The following is a 27,034-nucleotide window of genomic DNA, read 5'->3' on the forward strand; positions in this document are numbered from 1 at the left end:
GAACTAAAACTGACTTGAATTAAACCTTACTTAACTGTGTCTAATAATTTTAACTTCATGCTAACTCCAAACTAAATTTAACCCACTTAAAAGGAAGTAAATAAAAAAAAAAAAATTCATTGACCAACTCAATCAATTAATATGAAATTTGAATTATTTTATTAAGTATTAAATTGTTACATCAAGTAAAAATTAATCAATAAATTATTGATAATGTTATTGAATTAATAAAATCTTATCTTATTTAACCTTAAACTAAAGTTAAGCACCTGAATATAAAATTAATTAATAATTGATTAATCAAATTCAAATAAACAGTTATACCAAGGATACAGAGATAATAATATATGTATTACTAAATTAGACAAATGTGTTAAGGCTTTGAAATTTAATACAACCAAACCTTAGTATTAAAGGGGAGATATTAAATTAAGGGGAGTAACCAATTCAGGGGAGGTTCAATTTTTTTAAATCCCCTAGAAAAATTAATAAATAAGGAGGATTAAGAAATTAAAGGAATATCAAATTCAGGGGGAGGTTTATTCTTTAATTATCTCCTTAAGCGTTATTTTTTTAAATCTTCTCTTTAAAATCTCTCTAGAAAATTCTACCTCATTTTAAAAAAAAAAAATTTACTTTGAATATTTTTTAAAATTTTAAGTGTCAAGTTCAGAGGGAGAAATTAATTAAAATTTTGTATGTTTTTGTACATCTATTTTAAAACTAACTTATTTTTGAACACCAGTCTTCAAAAATGTTAAAATTTAACTGAGTGTTTGAAAAATTGAAAGTTTAAAAAATCCCACCTAATTTTTAAACCTGATTTTAAAAGTTGAATATTGCAAATTTAAACTTATTCAGTTTTGTAACATATGCTTGACAATTCAACTTTCCAAACTTAGCTTTTATCAAATTAGCCTTAAAAATTTATTTTGGCAAAAAAATTTTGAAAAATTATTCTTAATTTTTGCTCTGTTTTGAAAAATCAAAGTTGAAAATTTACCTTTTTGGAAAACCTGATTTGAAAATTTACTTAAACTTAAAAAGTAAATTTGAAAAACCTGATTTGAAAATTTTTACACACTTGAAAAGTTAAACTTGATTAACTTTAAATTCAACTTGTCTCCCCCAAGTCAACTTGTATTTTCAGTTTTAAACCAAACTTAGAAATCTCATTACTTTTTACAGTAACTCTTCACTATGGTTGTTTACCCTTGCTTATTTTTGATGAATGCAAAAGGGGGAGGGTTAGGTGGTTAAGTTAGCTAAATCAATTTGAAAATGCAAACTAACTTAAAAACCACATAAATACATGTTGCTTCTTGCATATGTTTTCACTAACTTAACCAGGTTGTCATTCCATCAAAAAGGGGGAGATTGTTGGTGCGGCTAGCACTAACGATTTGACCTAGGTTTTGATGAATGACAAATAGGTTAAGTTAGTCTTGTTGTTGTCTGACACTTTGATCGAGTGTGCAGGAGAAGTCCAGCTAGGTCGACGGGCTGACCGGATAGCTGGCGAGAAGTCCAAGCGGGTCGACGGGCTGACCGGACGCTTGGCGAGAAGTCCAGACGGGTCGACGGGCTGACCGGACGTCTGGCAGATAAGTCACTGGAAGGGAGTGACTGTGAGGACGCGTTCTCGGGAAGGGAACATTAGGCGTCGATCCGGCTTAGATCCATTTCGGATATCTAAGTCGAGATCGTGACTAGATTCCGGTCTCGGAAAGACGGAATCTAAGTCATACTCTTTTTATTTATCTGTTGAACTTTAACTGTGCTGACAATCTGTGTTACAGGATATACATTTGCCTCGGACTAACTTTGTTTTGCAGGAAAAAGGAGTTTTCTGGAACAAGGTGGTCCGAGCGCCCGGAGGGGATCCGGGCGCCCGGAAGGCGAATTCTATCCAGCTGAGTCGTCGCCACGTGGAGCATCATGGTTTGTGCAGCTGCATCACATTCCAGGCGCCCGGAAGGGATCCAGGCGCCTGGAACAGCATATAAAAGAAGCCCCAGACAGGAGCTTCAGAATCAATCAATCAAGCTGAGAATTCTTCTGCTGCTGGTCTTGCTGCTCAACGTTCAGTGCGACGCCAACAAAGCTCCGACACTACGCTCCATTCTTTTCCCTTCTTGTCGGTATTTTGTTTTTAGTTTTCATTAGCATTCACTGTACGGTTCTTTTGTAATCATTATTTCGAATTGCTAGTGATTGCCCAACGAAAGTGGTCAAGGACCACGGGCCTTCGAGTAGGAGTCGTCACAGGCTCCGAACGAAGTAAAACAACTGTGTCTATTTTACTTTTCCGCTGCGCCTATACTCTTGTTTTTCGAATCGATATTCACCCCCCCTCTATCGAATCTAACGGTCCTACAAGAGGCTCTTCCTAACTTTAGGAATCTTAACCTTAATCACCTCCTTAGGTGACTCATCTACCATGGTTACACCACATGGTATACCTTTGTTGACTTCTTCTTCTTAACTTTGGCACCTCATCCTTTTCATAATCATATGTGACCCTTACATATTTCTTATTATGGATCTTGGATGATTCTCCCTTGCCCTTGGTCACTCTTCCCTTGCCATTGTCATGTATCACCCTAGCACTTGACCTCCTCTTAGCCTTGGAGGGACCTAATTTGATATTTTTGGATCTTTGACCACCCAAGTACATGTCAAGTCCTTTACGTCCAATAATGAACCTATTTAGGATTTTCTCTATTTCCTCAAGCCTTGACTTCGAGGCTTGATTTTCCAACTCTAGGGTTCTAATCCTAGAGTCAACTTGTCCACCTTGGACATTCCTAGACCTACCCACCTTCCTAGGCATATGTCTCCCTTTCTTGGGATTAATGCTTAGATTTTCAACCACCTTCCTCTCCTTAGGCAAGATAGATTGTTTCTTGTTAAGTCTAACCTTACATGATTTCCTAAAGTTATCTACCATGTTAACCCTATACCTATCATTGTACCTAAATCCATAAATATGCATGGGTACATAATTTTTAATATTCCTAACAAGTATGAAGGAATTTGAACTTGGATTAAACTTCAAAATAGGGATTACCTTCCCTTTTTGAACTCCTACTTGACTGAGCTCCTATTCTTTTTCTATTTCTTCAAGTGCACCAATTTCTTGAGTTTTCCTCTCCTTGGGCACTTCGTGTGGTAGTGTCCCCACTCATCATATGTGAAACACCTAATATGCTTTTTCTCCTTGACTTCATCTCTATAACCCACATTAGTTCTCAAAGTAACTTTACCGGGTTTAGGGATTACCTTCTTTACCTTTTTGAGTGAAGGACACCTATTCCTGTAGTGTCCCATCTTACCACACTCAAAGCGTTTGATGTAATCCTTTGTACTCTTCTTGGTAGTTGAGGTGGAGGGTTGAGCTTTCAAGATCTCCTCTTCCTTGGATTGCTCTTCTTCATCTTCACTTGAAGATGTGGACGGTTCCACTTCTTTCTCCCTTGAAGATGTTGATGATACCTCCTCATCTTCCTTCTCCTCCTCTGATGTTGAGCACGTGCCAACATCCGATTGGCTCTTCCCTTGAACCAATAAATCCTTCTCCTTGGATTCCTCCTTGGATTCCTCCTTGGAGTTGTGTAGTATCTTCATGGGGCGCAATCACCTTGCTCTAAAGCTCATGAGCACTTTTGTACTCGCTTACATTCAATACCACATTAGGAGGTAATAAATTAATTAAAATTCTAGTTACCTCCTTGTCCGCCTCCGATTGCTCCCTTTGCTGCTCTGTCCAATACCGATGCTGGAAGTGTTTTCCCTTCTTGTCGATTGGAGTCTTGAATGACTCCTCCAATGCCATCCAATAGTTTCAATCCATTTAAAACCACGTCTCCACGTGTGACTTCTGATAGCCAAAGTTTTTACGATCATTTGGAGGTGGGATCCAGATGTCCCTCCGACTTCATCTTCTTCTCTAACGGTTGTTCCTTTGGCAATTAGTCTAACAAGGAGCGACCAAGCTCTGATACCACTTGTTGGAATCTTGACGCCCGCTAGAGGGAGTGAATAGCTTCCTACAATTATTAGTCATAGCGGAAATAAAAATACTAACAAATAAAAGGAAAGTTAACTCTAAAAATAATAAGCAAGAAAGCAAACTAATACACATTCGTTTAACGTGGTTCGGAGATTAGCGCTCCTACTCTACAGCGTGTCCGTAAGGTAGATGAAACACTACAAGAAAAAATGTCTACTATGACATTTTCTTAATGACACTTATAAAAAAATATCATTATAAATACTTTATAGTGACATTTATCAAAAACCAAAAAATAATAATAATAATAACATATTAAACCCTTTATTATGACAGTTTTGATAAATGTCAATATAAAAATAATTAGTTTAATAATTTACGTAACTTAATAAACACAATTATATTAGACCCTTTCTTTTCCCTTTCCCTGTGCCGATTCATTTTCTCACGCCGCGTGATATTTTTCTCACGTTGCTAGGTTTCCTTCGCCAGCAATCGAGCTCCTTCTCCTTCGATCAAAATCTCCTCTTTTCCCGACGTCGCACGCCACAAGTCTCCTTCAATCGATCTCCTCTTTTCCTTTCGTTCGCACGCCGCAAATCGACAATCACACACGGCCAGGTTTTGCTTTTTGCACACCACCACTTTGTCCTTAGATTTCATCTTTTACCTACGCCACACCTCTCGGTCACGACGCACAAGATTTCTATTTTTTGCAGGCAGCCGCATTTCTTTCTCATGCCGCAAGCCGCCGCTCACACAAACCTCTGCTGCATTTTCCAGGAACGCGCCGAATCCACCCTTCATCTTCTTAGGTTTGTGTATGTGCTAATCCTATCTTGTTTCTAGGTTTTTGTAGATTTTTTTTTGTTTTGTTTTGCTTAGTGTTACATTTTTTTTTGTTTTGCTTAGTGTTACATTTTTGTAGATTTTTTTTGCTATGTATCCAAATTACCAACAATTGAAGAATCTTGATTACAATTTTCCAGAACATCCCTCTGATCAACTTCAAGTTTTTTGAAATTATTCAAACTTTATTAAGCTAATTCACGTCTTTACACCTATTGTATCTGTCTGTTGTGCAATTTTCAAGTCTCTTTGTGAAATGATTTTCATGCTTGTTGGTAATACTATCTATTATTGGGGTAGTACCATGTGGTAAAGTAGTCATGAAGCTTAGTTTGTGTGCTCATTCAAATTTACATTAAAGAGCATTTCAGTCTTAGTTCTTAGTAATAGTTATACCCTGTTTATTTTGCCAATTTCATACAGTTATAAAGGTTCAATCAATTTAAGGAACCTGATTGTAGTTGTATTTATTCTATAGAAAACACAAGAAATAATGAGTATATAAGATTAAAAAGTCAAACATCTGTCATTATCATGTTTTGATTCAAATCGAAGGTGCTGATAACTTCTATTACATTTACTTCTAAAATGTGTTTACACAATAGAATGCTAGTTTTAAACCTGGTCTTTGACATAGCTTTGTTGATATGTATGATAAATTGTGGTCTATAGTATTGTAATGCAAGTGTATTTATGCATACTGATTTACTTATTGTATTGTATCTTTTGTATGATTGTGAGTTCCCGAGGGCATGATGCTTACTGAGGTTTTGAACTTTTGTCTTCCTTATTCCAATTGCTTAGATGAAATGATCTTTCCTCAATCAGTAATTGAACTTTCTGCTACTAACTTCTATTTCAAATGGCATTTAGGAACATGATGGGGATCTAAACAGTGCTATTAGCGCACATTTTGGTGAAATAGACAGGGTTATATATGTATTACTATGTTTTACCATTTACTCAATACATAGTATTTGTGACTTTATAAATGCTAGTGTTTATCATTAAATTATTTCCTAGATTAGTTTAGAGTCATTGTCTCATCTTTATACTTTGTTGATTTTGCTTAAATACAGATAGTAGAGGAAGAAAGAGCATTTTGTGAACACTATTGGGAGAATCATGGAAGTGGGCAATGCTGGATCTGCTGAAGCATTTGATTTAATACGAGTTTTAGTATCCCCAAACTTAAAATGCTTTAGAGAATAATTTACTATATCTATGCTTTTGTCTGTATATTATGAGTGCTCGACCTTAGTAGCAAGGTAGTTTGAAGTCATAAAGTACACATTTGATTAGACTTCTAGTAATGAAGTAAATGTCAAATGAAACTTCACGCAAAATATTCAGTTACGGAATATATAATGTCTAGTTTGACTTCTAGTTTGAGTCTACATGCACTTCAGACTTTGAAACTCATATATAATGTCTCTGAATGGTAGCAAAGCATCTCAGCTACGGAATGTCTGCCCGTGCATTTACTGCTGCTGCTGAAACTCATATATAATTTTTATTTTTTTTTTGCTGCTACTGCTCCCATCTAACTTCAAGTTTAGTGCTTCTGCTGCTCTCACCGGTTACGTTAAGATAATATAATATTTCTGTTCAAGTTTGATGCTATTTGGAAAACATGCATCTGTTGATTAGCTTTATTAGATTCTGTTGATTAGTTAAGATAATATAATACTTTTGGGCAAGTTTGATGCTTTTTAAAAAACATGCTTCTATTGATTAGCTTTACTAAATTATGTTGATTAGTTTTATTGAAGTAATTGAAGGTGGAAAACATGTCATTTAGATTGGGATGAACTTGAATATTTGCAGGAAAAAGAAAAGGGGCACCCTCCATAACGAGTTGAATTATTCCAAGTTTGCTTTACTCATGCCAATGGAAGTCCTTCAAGTAATATTGTAGCAGAAAGATTGGTAAGCTATTTTATACTCTTCAACTATGTTATACAGATTTATTCATTGTATTTGTAGGTGATAGGTACTTGGATTTTTGTGAAGCTATACGACGGTTGAAGATGGTCTGCCTAGTTAGTTTTATTTTATAAAACTCTGTTCTAAAACTTAATATTTTGAGTGTAGTGTGTTGTTAGTTTTGGATATAAAGAACTTGTCGTTAGTTTGCATTTGTAACTTTGACTCAAATATTTGTTGGATGAATTTAGATTATCTATTTGCACTTTAAATAATATTTTATAATTTTTTTTATTCTAAATGGTGGATGGATTGTGATGATGTGCAAATATTGAATTCATGTTATAAATTCTATATAAATATTAATGATCATTTTAAATATATTTATAAATTATTATAATGACATTTGGTAATGTCATATCAGATTAATTAAGGTGGCATTTATTTAATATTTTTTTATTGTCCTTATAAAAAATATAAATATCATAATAAATGAGTTTTGGTGACATTTAACTTTATCACTGTTATGATGATAACACGACATATATAAATGTCCATAAAAAAGACTTTTCTTGACATTTTAGAGTGTCGTTATATCTTTAAATTAGGATACTTTTCATGTTAGCATTGATATTGTATAGCAATATTATAAAAAGTCAGGATATTGAGGAGGGTTTAAGACGACATCACTTTATAGGGCGTTTTTTATAGATGTCACCAAAATGTTAATGTCACCATACATATGTAATAAGGACATTTATGTGTGTCAAGATAGACTAATTTTCTTGTAGTGAAATCTCAATCCATCAGTGGATCAATCCCCGGCAAGCTCGCGTAGCTCCTTGTGGGTGGAGAAATCTCACCACAACTCACACAATATCACACTAGATCACTTGGAGACTCTAATTAGAGTTAATTATCACTAATTTCGTCAACCATGGCCAAGCACCCCAAGCTCTATTTAATAGAACTCGGAAGGAAAACACCAAGCAATTTTCTCACCACCAGTCGACTGGTCCTAAGTGAAATTCAACAGTTACAAGCCAACGGTTGCTACGAGTCGACTGATGAAAACACCAGTAGACTGCTACAGTAACGCGACAGTAACTTAGAATTTTACCCTGAGTACAGTCTCTCATATACTTGTCCTTGGAGACCCCGAGTGGATCAATCCCCGGCAAGCTCGCGTAGTAGCTCCTTGTGGGTGGAAAAATCTCACCACAACTCACACAAGATCACACTAGATCACTTGGAGACTCTAATTAGAGTTAATTACCACTAATTTCGTCAACCATGGCCAAACACCGCAAGCTCTATTTAATAGAACTCAGAAGGAAAACACTAAGCAATTTTCTCGCCACCAGTCGACTGGTCCTAAGTGAAATTCAACCGTTACAAGCCAACGGTTGCTACGAGTCGACTGATGAAAACACCAGTTGACTGCTACAGTAACGCGACAGTAACTTAGAATTTTACCCTGAGTACAGTCTCTCATATACTCGTCCTTGCCCCGTATAACCTAGACCTAGCCTTTTAGCCACCTCCATCAGTCTCGCGTCCCTTGGATGCCTCCTCATCTTTCACACCTTGCCTTTTGGAGCTTCCATTGGTTTTGTCATTATTGTCGGGTCTTCCTTTGCCAAGAGGTCGTACCTCCGGGATTTCATTCATTGTCAAGTCACACTTGGACTTACGTTGCTAAAATTAAATGCTTGGATTCACCTTTGCCAAGACTCACACTTGGACTTTCACCTTTGCCAAAATCACACTTGGACTTTCATCTTTGCTAATATCACACTTGGACTTTTTCTTGTTGTACCTGTATCCTGCACACTCATAATGTATATTAAATATAATAATAAATCTAGCTTAAACCTTTGTTCAAATATCAAAATCTAGGATCACATAGATTGCTCTAACATCTTCATCTATGAAGATTGTCAAGACGTGTTGCAAAATAAGATGGAAGATGTTTTTTTAATTAGTTCATAATTACTGATTTAGATTAAAGAAGAGATTGTTTAGACTTTCAATGTTCAATTAATTATTGATAAATTTGAAATATGAAAAAAATATCTAGTGTGATTTAAAATAGATCAACATAATAAATAAATTAATAAATAATAATTTTTATATATATTTTTTTATCTTATTGATTATATTTTAAAGATTAAAGTAGTTTTTTTTTTATTATTTTGTAGGTTTTATTGCTACTGGAGATGCTGAAAATTTTAAAATAATGCGTGTTGCTTCTCTTTGGGGAAAGTTATTTTAAATTATATTTTTATTTTGGAATGACATGTGTTGCTCTATTTTTCCATTAGTTATTTTAAATTAATGTTTTATTTTAATATTTTTTTATTATAGTAAGTTAAATTATCATTATTTTTTATTAAAAATTAGAATGCACGTGTCTAAATAGAAAATGCTATTATTTCGTATATATATATATATAATTGATTCTTGAAAAAAATTCTCCCCTTATAATTTTCTTGGCTCCATCTTAACCCATAATTAATTGGTTATAAGAATTGAATATCTGATACTAACTAAAAAAAATTAAAATTTAATATGAAGCTCAAAGGTATAATCAAATTGGTCATCACATGGTATCTTTGTAGAAATAAATAAGGCTCATGATTTACCTCTTTTTATATAATCTTGGGACGGATTGTGAGAGGGCTTAAGGTGAGCTTAATCATCTTTGGCTATAATATAGAAATGAGCTAGGATAGTTTTCCAGCGAAACCAATAGAAACTAAGTTTCCTAATTTATCTCTCTATAAATAACTATGGAAACAAACGTGTGGGGGAGGATGGATGCTCTCATCCGCGGTCCACTCAATGCATTGGTTAGTTTTAATTGTCCCCATCTACTTAACAAGTTGAGGTCATCAAAATTCACCAATCACAAAGAATGGATCATCTTTTGATCCGTAATTTATGAATCAAAAGGATCTCGCCTGATGTGTAAGATGCCCGGTGAACATATAATCTTTTGCATAAACTAAATTTAATATGGAAATTAATTAATATTTTTTTGCTAGTTAAGAATAATTATTATCAATATGTATCATTAATTTTATGATACAATTACATATTCTTACATTCTGCCAATTAAGTCAATCTAAAATTCCATATTATTTTTTTAATAAAAGATAATTATTATTTATAATAAAATAAATGTACAATATTATATTTTAAATAGCCATTCAAATATGATGAAATATATACATCTATGTACATATATTTGCATTCTTTTAAAATTATGATCTATATCAAATTCAACGTCTGTAAATATCTATGATTCTCTGAATGATAGAATAAGATATTTCTGGATGATAGAATAAGATATTTAATGATTATATTATTAAATTTTTTTTAATAAATAATGGATCTAAAAATGTTGGCTGTCAAAATTAGTTTTCATATATATTTTTGGATTTATTTTAATAGTCATTAGAAATTTTAACGTTATCGGACCTAATTAATTATTTTCTATCACAAAATTCGTATTATCTTTGTATAAGTCAAAGTTAAATCACAAGGAGTAAACTGTTAAAAACATCACTCATATATATAATAGAGGCCCCATATAATGCCAAGTGGTCCTTTATGTTACTACTAATCTCATAATGGAGGGGACAAGAACAGAGAAGAATCACTCCTGTCCATTTGCTTGAGAAAACACTTGAACCGGCTCGTTTCCGTGTTCTAATAATATATGAAATCAAAATCTAGATAGGATTGAACCGGGCCGGATTGGGCTGGACCCGCTGCATTCTTGGGCTTCCGACGTGAACCGGTCCAGGCTCTTTGCTAATCACCCCTTGAAATAATTGCGACCAATGTAAAAAAACTTAAATTAAATAAAGGACAAAAAGATAAAATAAGCATCAATAAATCAAATTCCTCACATTTCCCAAAATCCCTCGTACACAAATCTCGAGGACTAAAAAGAAAAATAGAAACCGAATCCGACGGCCCAAGATACGCGACGGGCTCTGCTCACGTGACAATTCTACGCTCACGTGTTTGTTCCTCTATGATTTCCATTTCGTACGACAGCATTCGCAGTCACCCTCCATTGTACCCAACTTAGGATTGATTGGTTTTGTCGGACCCAGTATGGCCCAGCGTTGGGGGAGTTTTCAAACGGGTTTTGACGCCTGCTCGCTTCTCTCTCTCTCCCCTTCCATGGCGGAGGCGGAAAAGGAGTCTGCAGAGGTAGAGCAGAGAGCAGATAAAGCACGAGTCAGAGGCACCAATCCGTGAAAAGAACCGATGAGAGAGGTAGAAAGGTCAAGAATTGTCATTAAAAATTCTACCTTTCTTCTTCCTCTACCTCTTCTTCTTTCTTCTTCCTCCTCTTTGTTTATTGTTCCTGGCTCACAGTCTTCCGCTGTTGTAGCACAGTGGAGCACCTTTCCTTTTTTTTGCGCCTTTCTTGCTTTTTTGATCGCGGTTGATCACCATCGCCGTTATCTTGCTGCTGTCCCTGCTAGAGCCGCTCTTTTGCTCGTTTGCTCGTTGTGCCCGTCTTCATGGGAGTGAGGTGATGGGGAAGAGGTAGGAGGGAGGGACGAAAACTGCGATGGATGATTCCTGGCTCTCCAAATGCGTGGACTCGTCGCCGCAGATGTCACCATTACTTGCTACGGAGCTGGGTTCTCAGGCGGTGAGGTCGTCGCACTTAACGCAGGCGCCTGCGCCGGCGTCCGCGGCTCAGGTATCTGGCTTACTGTGCGTTGGCATGCTCTGTCTTTCTGGTTTAGGATTGTTGGGTTCTGTCATTTTATTTGGTCGTATTAGTAGCTACTATACAAAGGTCAAATATTTTCCCAATTTGGGCCTTTATGGATGTTTTTTCTTCACGGGGTCGATGTTTTAGAGGTGAATCGTACAATGCATGCTTCATTTATAGCTATTTGGTGGTGCCTTCTTGGCATTTCCAAATGTCTTTTGTTTTTTTTTGTTTGATACTTCGACGCACATGCTGCACTCTAAAAAACGGTAGGAACGGTAGAAGTGAAAGTTGGTGAAGCAAGTACACTCGTAAGTCTACTGCCTTAAGTTCTCCTTAACCGATGTTACCAAGAGCCTTAGGGTTGGCACTAGTGTGTGCCTAAGTATTCGGTATTTTGATTAATAGCAGTGTTTGGTGTCGTCTTGGAATGTCATACGGATGCAGAAAATGAAGACTCCAAGCATGACTGACGTTTAACACCCACTATCTATCTTGCCATGCATGGAGACATCAGTTAGTTTACTTGACATATGTTTGGTAAAAGGATAGCTAATTCAATGCCTACACTATGGCATTGTGCTTAGTGAGACATACATGTAGTGACTCAAATGTATTATAGAATTTTCCATTCATATGATGGGAAGACATGGTCCCAATTACTGTTAACAGGGGTATCAAAGCATTGCCTCAGAAATCATCCATCTAAATAATGTGATTCTCTTGTTTGAAGCCTCATGTCCTTTTCTAAGAATAGTGGACCATGATTCAACTTAAATAAATTTGTATTGTTGTTTTGAACTGGTGCAGAAGTATTTGTTAGCATTTTTCTCCACTGTTTCGACAATGGTAGATATCAGAGGGATATGATTTTTTTTTCTACTGTGAGGAATTATATGGATCTCACATTCTGGTGTACTGTGGTGAATACGTTGAGAAAACAAATTATTTATCAGTGAGGCTTCTGGATTTGCATGCTACTATTTGAATGGACTAATGCAATTGCATGTATGTGTAAGTGCAGCAACTTTGCAAAACATGAAAAATCTTTCTGGTTGAGGCCTTAGCTATTTGCTACAGTTTGACATTACATATATTGCATGTTAATTTATGCAAGTGTTGATCTTGAATGTCCATGCATCCCGTTGCTGCTAAAGGTTGGCATCTGATGGCTTACTGTTTAGTATGGCGTGAACTTATCAGTAAAGAAACAAAAAAAAACTATTGGAGTGTTTGCATATGCTTATTTTACTGGTATATCAGTTGCTGGTGTACTGAATGGTTATTGTTTGGAGGCTTTCAGTTTAGACCAATATTGAAATTTCAATTCATGTCAACAGAATAATAGTTTTATTGAACAATTGCCTCATGCAGGTTCACAAGAACACAAAGCACCATTTCCATTCTTTCATTAGACAGGAGGCGGTTTTGAATGATCATGCAAGAGTTCAGGAGACTGCAGCTGTTAGTAATTTAAACTTAGGCTACAGATTGGGGAAGACAGAGCTGGGTAATTCATTTCTTGCTCTGTTATCTGATGAATTCTCCCATTTGCCTCATTCAAGAATGGACATAGCTAAGATTCATATCAACAATGACAAGGTTCTAACTGGCACTGGCTGTGTGGTCCCATCAATAAATATTCCACCTCTACCAGAAAACCATGGAAATGGCTCTCTGGGAAATTGGAATGAGCATTCTTCTTTTGTTGTCTCTAGGACAGCAACAAATCCTGCTTCCACCAAAGTCCCTTTTCTCCACAACAATGTTCGATTAGTGGGTGATTCTCATCATGCGAGGGACTATGTGGAAGTAGTTCCTTGTCAATCCTCTCAGTCCAACAATACAGGAACTGCCGTCACTCCATGGGATGAACTATGTAATTCAGGCAGGTCAGCCAATGCAGACAAAAACTCAAATAAGGATGTTCATGCCTCAAGGATTATTTCATTTGATGCCAAGTCTCCTATTTTACATAATAATTCTTCTTATCTTAGAGGGCGTCCCCTTGTCTTCTGTAGAAGTACTGGTCAGTCTACTACTTGCTCTCCGTATGCAAATATGCTCCGTATTTTTGTTTTACTTCATGTACATCACTAATCTTTCCAACAACAAGCTTTGTGGCTTATTCATTTCTAGATTATGTTCATTTTTAATGATTTGATCAGGACATGTCAAGTTGGGCTGTTATTTGTTTGCTTTTTTTGCTGACCCTATTCCGTTTTGCAGTAGGAGAATTATTTATGGGTGATGCAGGACTTCTTGGAGTTTTATGCTTTTGTCATAACTCCCATATGTCAGTTCCCAAATTTTGTGAGGTAGTATAAAGATCTGAGAATCTCATGATTGCTCTCATGTTGGACTTTCTTTTGTCTTTCACATGGGAATTGGGAAACATTGTCTTCTTCCCATGTTTTTGTTGCAGCATTCAGGATCGCCTTCGGTGAATCCTGGTGAGGCTGTCTATTTGGAGAATGGAATGAACATATCACATTGGTGCAAGCAATATTTAGGGGTAATTTGCATTTCCACATAATCCTTTAATTGTAATGACAAATCAGTGACATGGTGTTTTGAGTGCTTTCAACCATTCAATGAAAAATTATAAATTGTTTTGTTGAATTTATGTATCTCATCATATTTTTGTTTTCACTAAATATCTAAGCTTCCCTTGCTAATCCATCTGTGCATTTTGTTTGATGTAAGGATTCTGCTGAAAGTAATAGATCTACTTTCTATGCTGAATAAAATTCCAACACACCAAGAATGGGGGCTTCATTGATCTAACAAATGCTAGTACTGTTTATGATGGAATGACCTAGATAGGAGTTGAGCTCCTTAATTATCCCTACCTTGATTGGCTTGAATGAAAAATTTGCTAATTGGATCATTATTTAAGAACCAGGTAACTTCATTGATTGAAACTGCAAAAAATTGCCATGGTCATTTTAACTTGGTTGATCATGTCGTAAATTGATTTAGGTTTCTAATTGATTGTTTTTCTCTTATATATTATGTACGAGGATGTCAAAAAGATCTCTAAGTTTTGACATCCTATCTACCATTCCACAATAGAACTGAGCAAGGCGAGGCAACAAAAAGAGTGAAAAATATAAACACAAACCTTTAAAGTATTATGATCACACACCTTATGGAGTAACAAAAATGGGTACAGGCATTCTAGGCAAACCATTTAAATATTATGTTTCTGAGGCATCAGGGTAAGCAGGACCAAACAAGGTGGGGCTGAGGCATGAAATTGCTGTTTCAAGTTATGGGAATGGAGACTTAAGATTCATGTAGTCAACTTCAAATAGTTGGGACAAGTTGACAATATTATAATGTAGTCTGACTAATGAACTAATAATCCATAGCTTGCTTTGGTCATTATCTGGTTTGATTTTAATAACTATGATCCCATTTACTGCTGTGTTTCAAGTAATGAGGTTCTGATTCCATGCTCTTTACTTGCATGAGCATGCTTTATGTTTCTCTTCTTCATTTTACCAACATTTCTTGTTTCTAGCAATGTGCAGGGGCATAATCTACTCTAACATATTATTGTTGTTAGTCCTAATTGTAATCAGGTTTGATAAAAAGAAGACTGGCATGTGGATAGGAAAATTGTTGTATACTTCATCTATGAACAAAGAATTGCAGATTACTTGGTGCTTAGGTTCCATAACTCTACAGATCACTCATAACATTATCATATTTGTCATCTAGCATGTTTGTCCCAACTATTTGGGGCTGACTGCATAAATCTTATTGTTCTTCCATTAAGGTCTATGCAAGGCTATGCCAATGGCTGGTTACACCCACATCCATCGTCTATGTTCTTACATCATTGGCATTGGCTAGTTTCCTGTATGGAGTATGGACTTCTGGCTCCTTACCCTGCTTCAGACTGGAAGCAGTGATAAACCAAAAAAGTTGCCAATGGTATTGGCTAGTTCCCTGTATGGACTTCCGGCTCCTTACCCTGCTTCAGACTTGAAGCAGTGATAAACAAAAAAAGATGCCAATGGCAGGTTACACCCACATCCATCGTCTATGTTCTTACATCATTGACATTGGCTAGTTCCCTGTATGGACTTCTGGCTTCTTACCCTGCTTCAGACTGGAAGCAGTGATAAACAAAAAAAGTTGCCCATATTTTTTCTTTTCTAGATCTCTTTTATTGCACAAATTTATATTATCATACTTCTTTTTTTCTTCTTATGTGCTTCAGATAATGGCACCAGATGAAATTATTGGAGGGGAGTGGTCAGGTGGTTCTGCAACAGTAGATGTTTCAGTTGGTTCCAAGGCCAGTTATGCTCCAATATTGTTGAACAACAATGTGGCAATTAGTAATATCAAGTCATTTGGTGGATCTTGGAGACCAGCTAAACCTTTGAGTAACTCTATTCCTAGCTCTCCATATATAAAGGTGAGATATACCATGCAGGACAAATCAATAAACAAGGAGCATGACAATGTGCGCCTAAGCTATAATTTTCATGGTACTAAAAATTGTCAAAAGATGATTCCCAGTTCAGTGCCAGCTAGCATGCCTAATGCAATGAAGAAACAACTCTTGAATACTCAGAAGCATCCTCCTATTAGTGTTGGTCTTGAAAAAGTTCACTCAACTTTATTTAAGGGTAAAGAAATTGTTGTTCAGCAATTGAATACTTCTGATGGCACTTATACTGGAAAACATACTTCTTGTATGCCCTTAGCATGTTCCTGGACCAATGGAACAGTGAGGCATGATGATGACATTGACGATCCCAACTCCTCTGCTGAAGCACCTCTGGCTGATATTGATGGTGCGTCGAACATTGAATTGAGGCTTGGCCAGCCATCTGAGAAATACAGTGCCTTTGCAGGTTCACTTGGATCGTCTGTACTACAAATTGGACCAGCATATGACACAGTGAAACCACAACCATATCAGCAACTAAAGGAACGAAGTAAGTTGAATTGGAAACACTACATTTTCTTTTGTCATTTTTTACTAGTACTTGACTTATTGGATGATTTTATCAAGGTGTTTCTCATACAGCTGCTAAAACTTGGACTGAAAATCAAATCAGGAAAAATCTCCATTTCTCATCTTCGGAGGCATCTCCTTACAATAAAGGATCCACACAACATGCGGCTAGATCTTTTAATGCTCGTAACCATTTTGACTCTGAAGGTCTCACTCGTGATGCAAACATGAATCCCCTGATTTCATTGTTTCTATCACATCTTGAAGGGAATAACACATCTTTATCACTGGATAACTTATTCAATGGTAGCGAGCACTTATCATCTAAGACGCCTCACAACGTTTGCAATTCTGTAGGAGACTCTACACATGGTACTAGAAGTGTATGTAACACCAGTACGGTGAATTTTCCCAATAAATTGGATGAAGGAAAGAATATTCTCACTGTTGAGAGTGACACGACAAAGTCTGACTCCATGGTACAAAAACAAAATGAGGTCACAATTACTAGAGAGATTTCTGCACCTTTTAATAGCAAATGCTGCCAAAACAGCATCCTTGGAAATGGTAAGGATTTTTCTTTCTATTTGGACAATCAATCTAACATGGTGCAGAAACAAAGTGTTGGAAACACCAAGCAGCAAGAGAAAACTGCTTTTCTCTCAAACAAGGAGTGTGATGATCCAATTCCTTGTGGATCATCCGGTACAGATTTGTTGAAATCAGACCATCTAATGTCTTCTACAACCCTTTGTTCTTTGGAAACAAGCAAAAATATTTTTGCTACAACCAAGCATTCTATGGATGCCAAATCAAAAAATTCTGCTTTTCGCCGTGTAGTTGAATTTTCAACTCAAGAAAGTTCAAACGCTGCTAAAGCAAACTCGCAACATCATCAATTGTGTTGTCTATCATCATCCAAACCTGAAAGTTGTAAGGATGAATTTGCAGTTCAGACAGACTTAAGGGAAGGATCTTACTGCAAAACTCATCTCAATGACTCTAAAGTTGTTAGACACTCATGCCCAAGCTGCCGATCTGCTGTTGGCATGGATATATTTTCTGGTCATTCTTGTCATACAGGTCTGTCTTTTGTGTACTTCCTCACTTGACTCAGAATTATTATCAGTCTTCTTATTGTGATGAGTGTACAGGTTCAACTAGAACCTGCAATTGCTCGTGTTCAACAAAAAGAGCACTGCTTAAATCTGAAAAATGCTGCAAAAGATTTTCAAGTTGCTGCAATTGTGATGTGGATGAACAACCTTGTCTGAGGTGATGTGACTTACTGATGTGTGCTTCTATTTGTTTTTATCACACAACTCTCCTTGAAATGTGCTAATTCTTTCAACTTCATCATTCCTGTTTATAACTGTCATGTATACTTCTTATTACATGTTGCATATGGTTAACTCTTTTGAACTCATTGTTAATCAATAATTTTGCTTGTCTGCAAATGGTTTGTTTCAACAGTATCCTTTGATCCTTATCTCATTAATTGTATTTTGCTCATAGTGTTAATTCATGTTTGGAATGTTTATGCTTATTTTTTCCAACTCTTGATCACTACCTCAGACTGGGGAGGCTGTCAAATAATTGTTTTCCTGGTGATCATAAACATGAAATGTTCAATCACAGAGAACATACTTCTTGCTCATATGGACATTGCTGCACTTCCGTATTTCCATATTGCTTTCATGGTTTCTATACTTCGGGGAGTAATAGTACCTCTAAAGCCTTAAGTGAGCAGGAGGTTTGCGGACAAGCCAACATAACACATACCACCGGAGATAATGACAGCAACTATTTGTTACCAGAGTGCAAGAGAATTCGTCTAACTCATTGTGATTGTTCTAAGAATAATAGTGGCCTTAGAAATGATCAACAAACTGTCTTTTGGAGGGATGTTCCAAAAAAGAATTTTGCCCATGCTGGTGCTTCTCATGACAAGTTTGCAGAGGCATTGAAAAGCACAAAGAGCGTTGGCGATCAGGTTCCCAATTATGCCACTGAGTTCAACAAAGCTCATCTAAATTCCCATGTAACAAAAGCACCACAGATGTCTAATATGTCATCTGGATCCTCTGCTCCTGTCTTAACTCAAGTTTCAATGGAAGTCAATAATTCAACTCCCTGTATTAGAACTTCAACAATGATGCATGATTTAGTGGTTGATGAAGGATCAGGGAATGAGAAATGTGGATCATCTGATGTAGTCATCAGAGATGGCAACGAAGGCTTTAATACAGTCGACAAGGTGAATGTAGCTAAATCTAGGTTTGATTGCTTGGCAAGCGATTCGTCCATTAATCCTATTGATGAACTGCATTTGAAGATTCCATATAAATCCAAGAAAGTTAAGTGTCTCAATGAAGGGTTGGCAAAAAAAGAAAATGCGAAGTATCGATGCAAGCTTGAAATGACACCTAAAACTGCTGCAAGCAAATCTGAGGACCATAATCCATCATTTGATCCTTTTGGTGGCCCTGAAATACTGAACAATGTTAGGCATTTAGAAAATGATAGTTCTCGATCCCAAGAAATTGAAGTTTCCAAACCTGGTTGTGTGATGCAAAGAACAAATGCTTCTCATGGGTCTGCTGCAATTATCAAGAGAAAGCGTTCAGTTTTATCCTTCAACAAATTCAAGGAAAGAATTGGTTACCAAGATGGAGTGCCAAAGGATGACGACAAGCAGTTACAAAATGATGATATCTCACTTAGAAGACTCAAGCGTGTTGGAGAAAAGATGAAACAAGGGCTTGTTGCATGTTCAAAACATGAAAGTCGTAGTGGTACTGCAAAGCCACCTAAATTCATGTCACTAAATTGTATTGCAAATATTTCAAGCAAGATTAGTTTACCTAAGAAGAGCAAGCCTGTTGTATGTGGAAATTCAGGTATCATTTCTAGTGGAGGAACTGATGGTGATCAAAAGCCTGCAAAAATAATTTCCTTGGCTTCAATACTAAAAAGGGCTAGAAAGTGCAACCTTACTGAAACCTCTGATACAACTGTAAGCCATCATAGTGAAACCTCTGAGGATGCTAAAAATTCTGCAATCTTTCATAGATTGGAAGAAAGTTGTGAATGCTTAAGAAAGAATGGTGAAGACTTGAGCTCACCATCAACAGCAAAGGCATTCCATTCTGGAAATAACACAGGCATAAGATGTCATTTGCATTCTATGCAATCAATATCTAACTTACGGTGCAAGGATATTTGTACATGCAGTCCTGGCAAACTTGCTGCAAAATTTAGGCATCATGCAAAGACCACCTGCTCATCAACTACTGAGATTAATGAATGCTCAAAATTGACCATGGCAAAGGATCAGCTCAATTGTTCCCCTTCGGCTATTTGTGGTAATATTTTAGTGTGCGATGTTACACATACATTTCCACATACATTTCCTAGGTGTTTGTATATTCTCATCTGTTCAAAAATTTGTGTATTTATCTGGATTTATCTTATTCTAATTTACTGAAGATAAAAGGCCTCTTTTTTGACACTAGTTTCTTCCTCCTTTTCTTTTTATGTTTTTTCCTTAATTTGAAGGTTGCAAGTTTTTTTGTAGGATTGGAAGATCAAGATAATAAATTACATCAGCAGAAGATTTTAGAACCGGCATCGCCAACAACTATTGGTTCTTTTCCCTTTCCTAAGAACAATCAAGATCATGCTGGCAAGCTGTCTCAAGTAAGCAGAAGGTAGGCAATCACATTATACTTCAAATAGAAACAATGATGTTTGTTGGAGCTTCTCATGTCAGCCTTCTGTGTTAATTCTCTCTCTCTAACAATGAGTTGTTACATAGTAGCCGCAGTCTTTTAAATCCAGATGCATTTTGTTGTGTCTGTGGAAGCTCGAATCAAGGTGACACCAATCAATTGTTAGAGTGTCATGACTGCTTGATTAAGGTACATGGCATGGAATTTAGTCTTCATGTTTGTTTTTCTTATTTAATTATTTACTCATCCCTTGGATTGACATACATTTGTGTAGGTGCACCAAGCCTGCTATGGAGTTTCAAAAATTCCCAAAGGTAATTGGTGCTGTCGTCCATGCAAGTGCAACTCCCAAGACATCGTAAGCGACAAGCCTGCTGTTTCTGTGCATGCTAGTATTTTCTTCTTTATAAATCCTCACTGAGCATGGTGTTTGTAAACTTTGACTTAAGCTCTTCATTTGTGTTTGATGTTAGCTTACATTTCTACAGTAAATGCCATTTAGATAATTGTGAAAAAGAAGAAAACCAAGCTGATTTGATCTCTTTTTTTGGTCGCATTGTGTATTTGTGTTTATGATATTTCTGGGATAAGCTTTCATAGAGAATCTAAGCTTAAATTGATGATCTAATTGCATAAGTGTGATTCTGTCTAATCTTGTGATGAATCAACTAATTTAGGAAAACTTTAGCAATTCCTACCCCAGAATCTGACAAGAAAAGGTCAACCCACCAAATGCACACATAGAACAAAATTCAATGATTTGAGTTTCTAATTTTGCTATTTAATCATCTAAAACCTAATCTGATGGATAGAAGAGAACAAACTCTTACTAATTAGCCAGCAGCTTAAGTAGGTTAATCTGTACTACAATACAATAATTAATCAATTAAACCATCAGCAACTGTGCTATTGATCATATACTTGTTCCCTTGACATACCTCGTGTCCTCAATTTACCATGAATGTTGCAACTTGTTCCATGATGCTGAACATTGCTCATCAATGTGATTGTGTAAAACCATGCATATTACATATTCTAAGTTTATCATAGATCATAATGCTTCTGTTTCTTCATGATCAATTGAAAGAAATCCTAACCATATTCATTATCATAATTCGATCTTTATAATTTGTCATAAACAGGTTTGTGTTTTGTGTGGATATGGTGATGGAGCCATGACAAGGGCAGTAAAATGTCAGAATATTATCAAGAGTTTATTGAAGGCATGGAAAGTTGGTAAAGGATCCTATTCTGTGAAGACCATTCCTTCTGAACATGCAGAGATCGATGCTCTCAATCCTGATTCTGCAGATGAAGCCTCTAAATTCAACAACTGTGGTTCAGTTAGCGAGACTTGTACTGCTGAAAGCAAAAGTAGAATGTCAGGAAAATATCCGGCTTTTAACAGCATAATCGCCGGATCACTGGATCCATCTGTCACACAATGGGTGCATATGGTTTGCGCACTTTGGACACCTGGTACAAGATGTCCAAATGTTGACACAATGAATACTTTTGATGTGTCTGGTGCTTTACCTGCTAAGAAAAATGTAGTGAGTTATTATTGACAATCGGTTCATTTACGAATAATCATTATTTGGTGAGTTTGTCATAATAAACACAGAGGATGACTTATTTTTCAGGTTTGTTCTTTGTGTAAACGTCCAGGAGGTTCATGCATAGAGTGCAGAGTTTCAAGTTGCTCTGTCCCATTTCATCCTTGGTGTGCACATCAGAAGGTTTACCTACTCTTACTAGTTCCTTCTGTATTAGCAAATTAATCTGAACTATACTTCTTATCGTCTTTTTGAAATATTATTGTTTGCGCATATAGTAAAATTACATTTGCTGCAGAATCTAATACCAACTAAAGAGTCTTGTGAAAAGGATACAAACTTTGTAAAAGAAAAGTAGCTTCAAGTGCCAAAATCTAAATTATCCTTGATTTTGATCCATCTTGTTTTATATCTTGCATGATCAGTCGATATTGTTGCTTAATCCTTGGATTCTCGTTGTTTTTTACTATTTGCCAACTCCTATTCAATTGATAGGGTTTGCTACAAAGTGAAATTGAAGGTGATGATGATGAAAAAGTTGGCTTTTACGGGAGATGCCTGCATCATGCAATGCCCAATAATTATCGTCTTGATAATCATGTTGTGGATCCCCAACAAAGCCTGATAAAGGAAGAATGCTCGTGTGCTCGCACCGAGGTAAGTCTAGTAGTTTATTGATAAAGAATCAATTTGTTTAGACATTAAGCTTTAAAACAGGTTGTTAGAGGTCGGAAAAGAGAGAGAACACACCAGCCTAATCTCCAAGGACCTGGTAAAGATGGTGTATGCATTGTTTCCCAGGAGCAGATAAATGCATGGCTTCATATTAATGGTCAGAAGTGTCGTGCTAGTGGTTTAACAAAGCCATCAGGTTCAGATGTCGAGAATGACTACCGGGTAGGCTTTCGTATGAGCTTTTATAGGATCGTCGAAACATTTGGTCTTGTTACAGATTGCAGGCTGTGCGCCTAATATTGTGTCTCTGGTATGAAATTTTACTTATGGAAGTGTTGAATCAAAATTTCTTTACATCTTAGTGTTTCTGATTGCCAGAAGGAATACATTCTATACAAGCAGTTAAAGAGATGGAAGCATTTGGTTGTTTACAAATCAGGAATTCATGCGCTTGGTCTGTACACATCGCAGTTTATTCCTCGTGGAGCCATGGTAAGTAGTGTCTTACTCTAGTTTTTGCCCTTTGCTCGATCAAAGGTGAAAGTAGCATCACACATCTTTTTTGGCATTCCTAGGTAGTTGAATATATCGGTGAGATTGTCGGACTACGAGTAGCCGACAAACGAGAGATTGAGTACCAATCAGGTAGAAGAATCCAATACAAGAGTGCTTGCTATTTCTTTAGGATTGATAAGGAACACATCATTGATGCCACACGCAAAGGCGGGATTGCCCGATTTGTCAACCATTCTTGCCTGGTAATAGACCTTGTTCCAAGGCTGATTGTTCTTTCGTTTACTCGAAATTTTGATCCTTTCTGTGTTGATGAATCAGCCAAACTGTGTCGCTAAAGTAATCACAGTCAGGAATGAGAAAAAGGTAATTGTTATTTGAACTAAACTACGAAGACTGCTTGTGTTTAATCTAACTAATGGTGATCCTTCTTACAGGTGGTTTTCTTCGCAGAGAGGGACATAAACCCTGGCGAGGAGATTACTTATGACTATCACTTCAACAGCGAAGATGAAGGCGAGAAAATTCCGTGTTTCTGCGATTCAAAAAATTGCAGACGGTACCTGAACTAAGACTTGTATACCTAAAAACTATTATTGCTCCAGATTGAAAATTTGAATGTGAATTGTAACATGTAAATAGTTTCCTTCCTACTAAGGGCATGTTCTCTATGAACTTGTAACATATGATTTCACTGCTGTTTGTGATGATACTGTTCCTTCAATTGTTTTTCCAATAAGAAATCTAAAATCCACAATAAGCAATAAAAGAATAGAAGTTGGATGATCATTTCATTAATGAAAAGATGAAGAAATTGTGTTGAAAATCTTAAAAATGTAGAATAGATTGCAGCCGTGCAGTATAGCTTAGCTACCTACCATTTGCTCATCCTAAACATGAAATAGAATTAGCAGAGTATTGTTAGTGATTTGGTGCTTCATTAGCCCAAACTCGACTATTTACATTTTGTTTTCGTGGCCGATGAAAATTAGGATGGGGAGTAACAATCAGGTAAGGGGACGTTGAGGTCTGGTAATGAAACGGAAGCTTTGTGTCGGGGTGGTGGGGAAGAAGGAACTGCAATCTTTGGAAGCTCTGCTCGCAACTGCAAATAGTGAAAGTAATGCTTCAGTTGATTTCTTAATGTATAATTTGCATATAAAAGTGAGTGAGACTTGTAGAAATAAGCTTAGTTCAAGATCACTATGATTAAGGGCATCAAAACGCTCATTGAGTACTTCAAAGTACTATCATGGTAAAATGAAAAAGCAATCCATTATGCACACAGGAAAAAAAAATGTTGTATCCCTATAAAAGAAGCAATAGACCTAAAAGAATAGGGTGGTTTTTGATGATCATATTATGTTTCTTGAATATTCTGAGAAGATAACAAATTTCAATTATTGTTGGGTTGTTACTATGTTTTGGTATGTAAGTGATAGGGTCCGGTCTCATAATATCATCCATGGTGGCAAAAGATGAATATGCTTGCTCCCGCCAATCCGTCCCAGGACGTATTTACCTCAGCTTTATCAAAATTTGAACCCCAGAACTCATGGTAACAACACTTCATGCGCTAGCCACTAGACCGTCCCGAGAGGATCAGATAATATCATCCATGGATCGATTTAGCTTACCTAAAGTAAGATGCTAGGTATTGCCATCAACATAATGTGATTTTCTACTGAAAAAATATTATGCTGAAGTCAAAGCAGAAGGGCCCTACTAATGAAAGACAAATCTAGGTCAATCGAAAACTACTCAATCAAGGTCCCCTCTCCCCTATTGTACCAAAACACTTTTCTTTGGTCAAGCTATACTATTAAATAACTTGATAAATAATATTTTGTATCATAATTACATCAAAAAGATGAGAATAAATTATCAAAAATGAAAATATGGCAAACTTTCACATAATCAAACTGTTTCACTTAACAGCTTGGCAAATATCATTTCTTTTACCAAATAAAAAACTTGAAAGGGGGCATAGATTGTGTATTTCTGAAGACAGGAGGTCTGAATTTTGCTAAGAAGCTATACATAAACAACTAGCATCTTGTACTTTGGTTTTGGAAGTAGTATGGAATCGAGGGGGCCCAGGATAGTGATTCCCTTTGAGAAAAAAAACAAGACTTCCTCACTGTTTTTCTTCAGATGTTTGTGGGGTAAGATTCTTTGGAACAATGTTAATTTGACCCCAAGAGTTCAATTTTCAGTTTAATTTCTGAATTTTAGCTATTATCCAAACTACGGTTTCAATAAGTAGCTCGCATAAATAAGTCTTAATAAATAATGCCATGCAGGGAGAAGAGAGGGGCACCTGCTTCAGTTTGTGATTATGGGCGCGCAATTCGTCGGCGGTCCTTCGCGCGTCTTCTATCTCCTGCTTCGCAATCACATCCGTGAATCACATGGTGCAAATAAGTGGCGAAGAATTAAGCAGTCAAAATTGACTGCGTTCGAACAATTGAAATAAAAAAGATGGAGAACAAAAAAATCAACCTTGCGAAGTTTCGCCCTTTCTTCGAGCAGCGTCCGTTCCACCGCTTGCAGCTCCAGCTTCGTCTGCTCACCAAACCCAATGCACAAAATAACTCACTCGCCGAGCTAAGAACACGCTTAATATCGAATTCTAAATGTCTTATGACTGAAGGCAACAGAAACAGGCCCACATTTGGGGATTCCGTGACATTAAAAAAAATCGTCTTTTTTTCTGTCAGAGGAAAGAGAATATACCATCTTCCTCGCCGCTGGCCGTCTGATGCGGGCGGAGGCCGGGATCGACGGAGCAGCCACAACCTGAGAGAAAAGAGGAGCGTCAGAGTTGTTGAAGTCGACAGCCAGCGCCATGGCCGAAGGGGATCCAATGCGATCCGATGCACTCGTAATTATTATTACTTGCAAGATAAGGCAGCAAAGAAAGCGAGCCCACTACTCCTCCCATCCAAGTTGGCAGCGGGGTTGCAGATTAAAATCGCAATAAATGAAACACGATTCTTCAAAAACAACAAAATCAATTTTTTTTTGGTGGAAAAAATCTAAAATAAATGTATAGAACTGGTGGAATCTGTAACCACCCATGATGCGCAGCATGCGCCAGCCACACCGCACGCGACACCGCCATCGAAATAAATTAATCCACGTTTTTTGCTACGACTACGGCACCGAAAAATTCGCCTTCGACGATTACCATAGCACAGTATGTTATTCGGATCCACTGCTTCATCCAATGGAAATGCAGGTACGTGATGCAATGACAAAAAAGAATATCGCATCAGAAAAACATAGAAAGGTCACGAGTGGAATGAATCAACCTTTTTTTTATAATAGGAAAAACTTAAAAATCGATCTAAAAGTTTACGATGAGTTTCCTGAAAACCTCGAAATTCGATATGAAATTTCGTTCGAATTAGTCTATATTCCAAAATGTTTCACCAAGTTGGGGGAAAATGCTACAAATTTTTTTTTTTGGTTATCGATAGAGTTATTTGCACAGTGCGATAAGGGGCATTTTCGTCATATGAAACAAGGGACGAGAAAAGGGAGCGGTTGTGATGGGGAAGCAGCGCTCACCTCGATGCGGCAGGCTTCGGCGGTGGCAAGGGAGGGAGATCTTGACACCACCTCGGGCTTCTCGTTGGAGCTCGCCGACGCGCTGCGACACAGATCGAGAGGCGACTGCGGGCTCGGCCTCCTCTTCATCACCGCCGGCTCTTCCTCGAGCGGCGCCTCCGCGATTCGAGGGAGCCGCATCACCCTCGACCTCTTGATTCGCTTCCCCCACTCCAGCACCTTCTCGGCTTCGGAGGTGCTCGGATCCGCGTCTTCGTCGGCCTCCGCCTCCAGCTCGGGGCGGCGCCGGCGAAAACTCAGGAGAACCTCAGCGGGGAGATGGGGGTTCACAAGGGCTTTGTGGACCCAATCGCCGGGGTCGTCGAAGGACGAAGTGGTGGCGGCGCTGACCGAGGCGGCCATGTTGGCGTGGGAGGTTGGAGCAGGGATGAGGACCGTGAGAGAGGCAGATCAATTGGCGTGCGCTTATCGGGGGAA

At 37.2% G+C, this 27,034-nt stretch overlaps 2 protein-coding genes and 1 long non-coding RNA gene across 14 annotated transcripts; 2 read left to right on the plus strand and 1 right to left on the minus strand.

Moving 5' to 3' along the window:
* Positions 1 to 4,438: 4,438 nt before the first annotated feature.
* On the plus strand, positions 4,439 to 7,059 carry LOC122042706. Of its 6 annotated transcripts, XR_006129339.1 has the most exons (4): positions 4,439 to 4,633; positions 4,732 to 4,827; positions 5,941 to 6,040; positions 6,689 to 7,059. It is a non-coding gene; the product is annotated as an uncharacterized LOC122042706 (long non-coding RNA). The 6 variants fall into 6 exon arrangements; XR_006129336.1 differs by having other exon boundaries at positions 4,732 to 6,790; positions 6,848 to 7,059; XR_006129334.1 differs by having other exon boundaries at positions 4,732 to 6,790; positions 6,855 to 7,059.
* Positions 7,060 to 10,938: 3,879 nt separating this feature from the next.
* LOC122042707 lies at positions 10,939 to 23,670 on the plus strand. Of its 7 annotated transcripts, none has more exons than XM_042602983.1 (20): positions 10,955 to 11,080; positions 11,204 to 11,516; positions 12,906 to 13,560; positions 13,761 to 13,849; positions 13,957 to 14,046; positions 15,763 to 16,489; positions 16,567 to 17,592; positions 17,664 to 17,784; positions 18,085 to 19,874; positions 20,087 to 20,219; positions 20,327 to 20,429; positions 20,515 to 20,598; positions 21,383 to 21,793; positions 21,884 to 21,979; positions 22,292 to 22,453; positions 22,514 to 22,693; positions 22,850 to 22,963; positions 23,047 to 23,229; positions 23,306 to 23,350; positions 23,422 to 23,670. In XM_042602983.1, the coding sequence occupies exons 2-20, from the start codon at positions 11,382 to 11,384 to the stop codon at positions 23,554 to 23,556; spliced, it is 6,279 nt and encodes a 2,092-aa protein (XP_042458917.1). In that variant the 5' UTR covers positions 10,955 to 11,080; positions 11,204 to 11,381; the 3' UTR covers positions 23,557 to 23,670. The 7 variants fall into 7 exon arrangements, with proteins under 7 accessions (XP_042458923.1, XP_042458920.1, XP_042458921.1 ...); XM_042602984.1 differs by having other exon boundaries at positions 10,966 to 11,080; positions 11,293 to 11,516; XM_042602986.1 differs by having other exon boundaries at positions 10,940 to 11,516; positions 20,330 to 20,429.
* Positions 23,671 to 23,748: 78 nt separating this feature from the next.
* On the minus strand, positions 23,749 to 26,959 carry LOC122042709. Its single transcript, XM_042602990.1, has 5 exons — positions 26,558 to 26,959; positions 25,721 to 25,783; positions 25,487 to 25,549; positions 25,305 to 25,367; positions 23,749 to 24,089 (listed from the first exon to the last, which is right to left on the minus strand). The coding sequence occupies exons 1-5, from the start codon at positions 26,957 to 26,959 to the stop codon at positions 23,973 to 23,975; spliced, it is 708 nt and encodes a 235-aa protein (XP_042458924.1). The 3' UTR covers positions 23,749 to 23,972.
* Between the last annotated feature and the right edge of the window lie 75 nt (positions 26,960 to 27,034).

This window comes from Zingiber officinale, chromosome 2A (genome assembly GCF_018446385.1).
Source record: "Zingiber officinale cultivar Zhangliang chromosome 2A, Zo_v1.1, whole genome shotgun sequence".
NCBI lineage: Eukaryota > Viridiplantae > Streptophyta > Magnoliopsida > Zingiberales > Zingiberaceae > Zingiber > Zingiber officinale.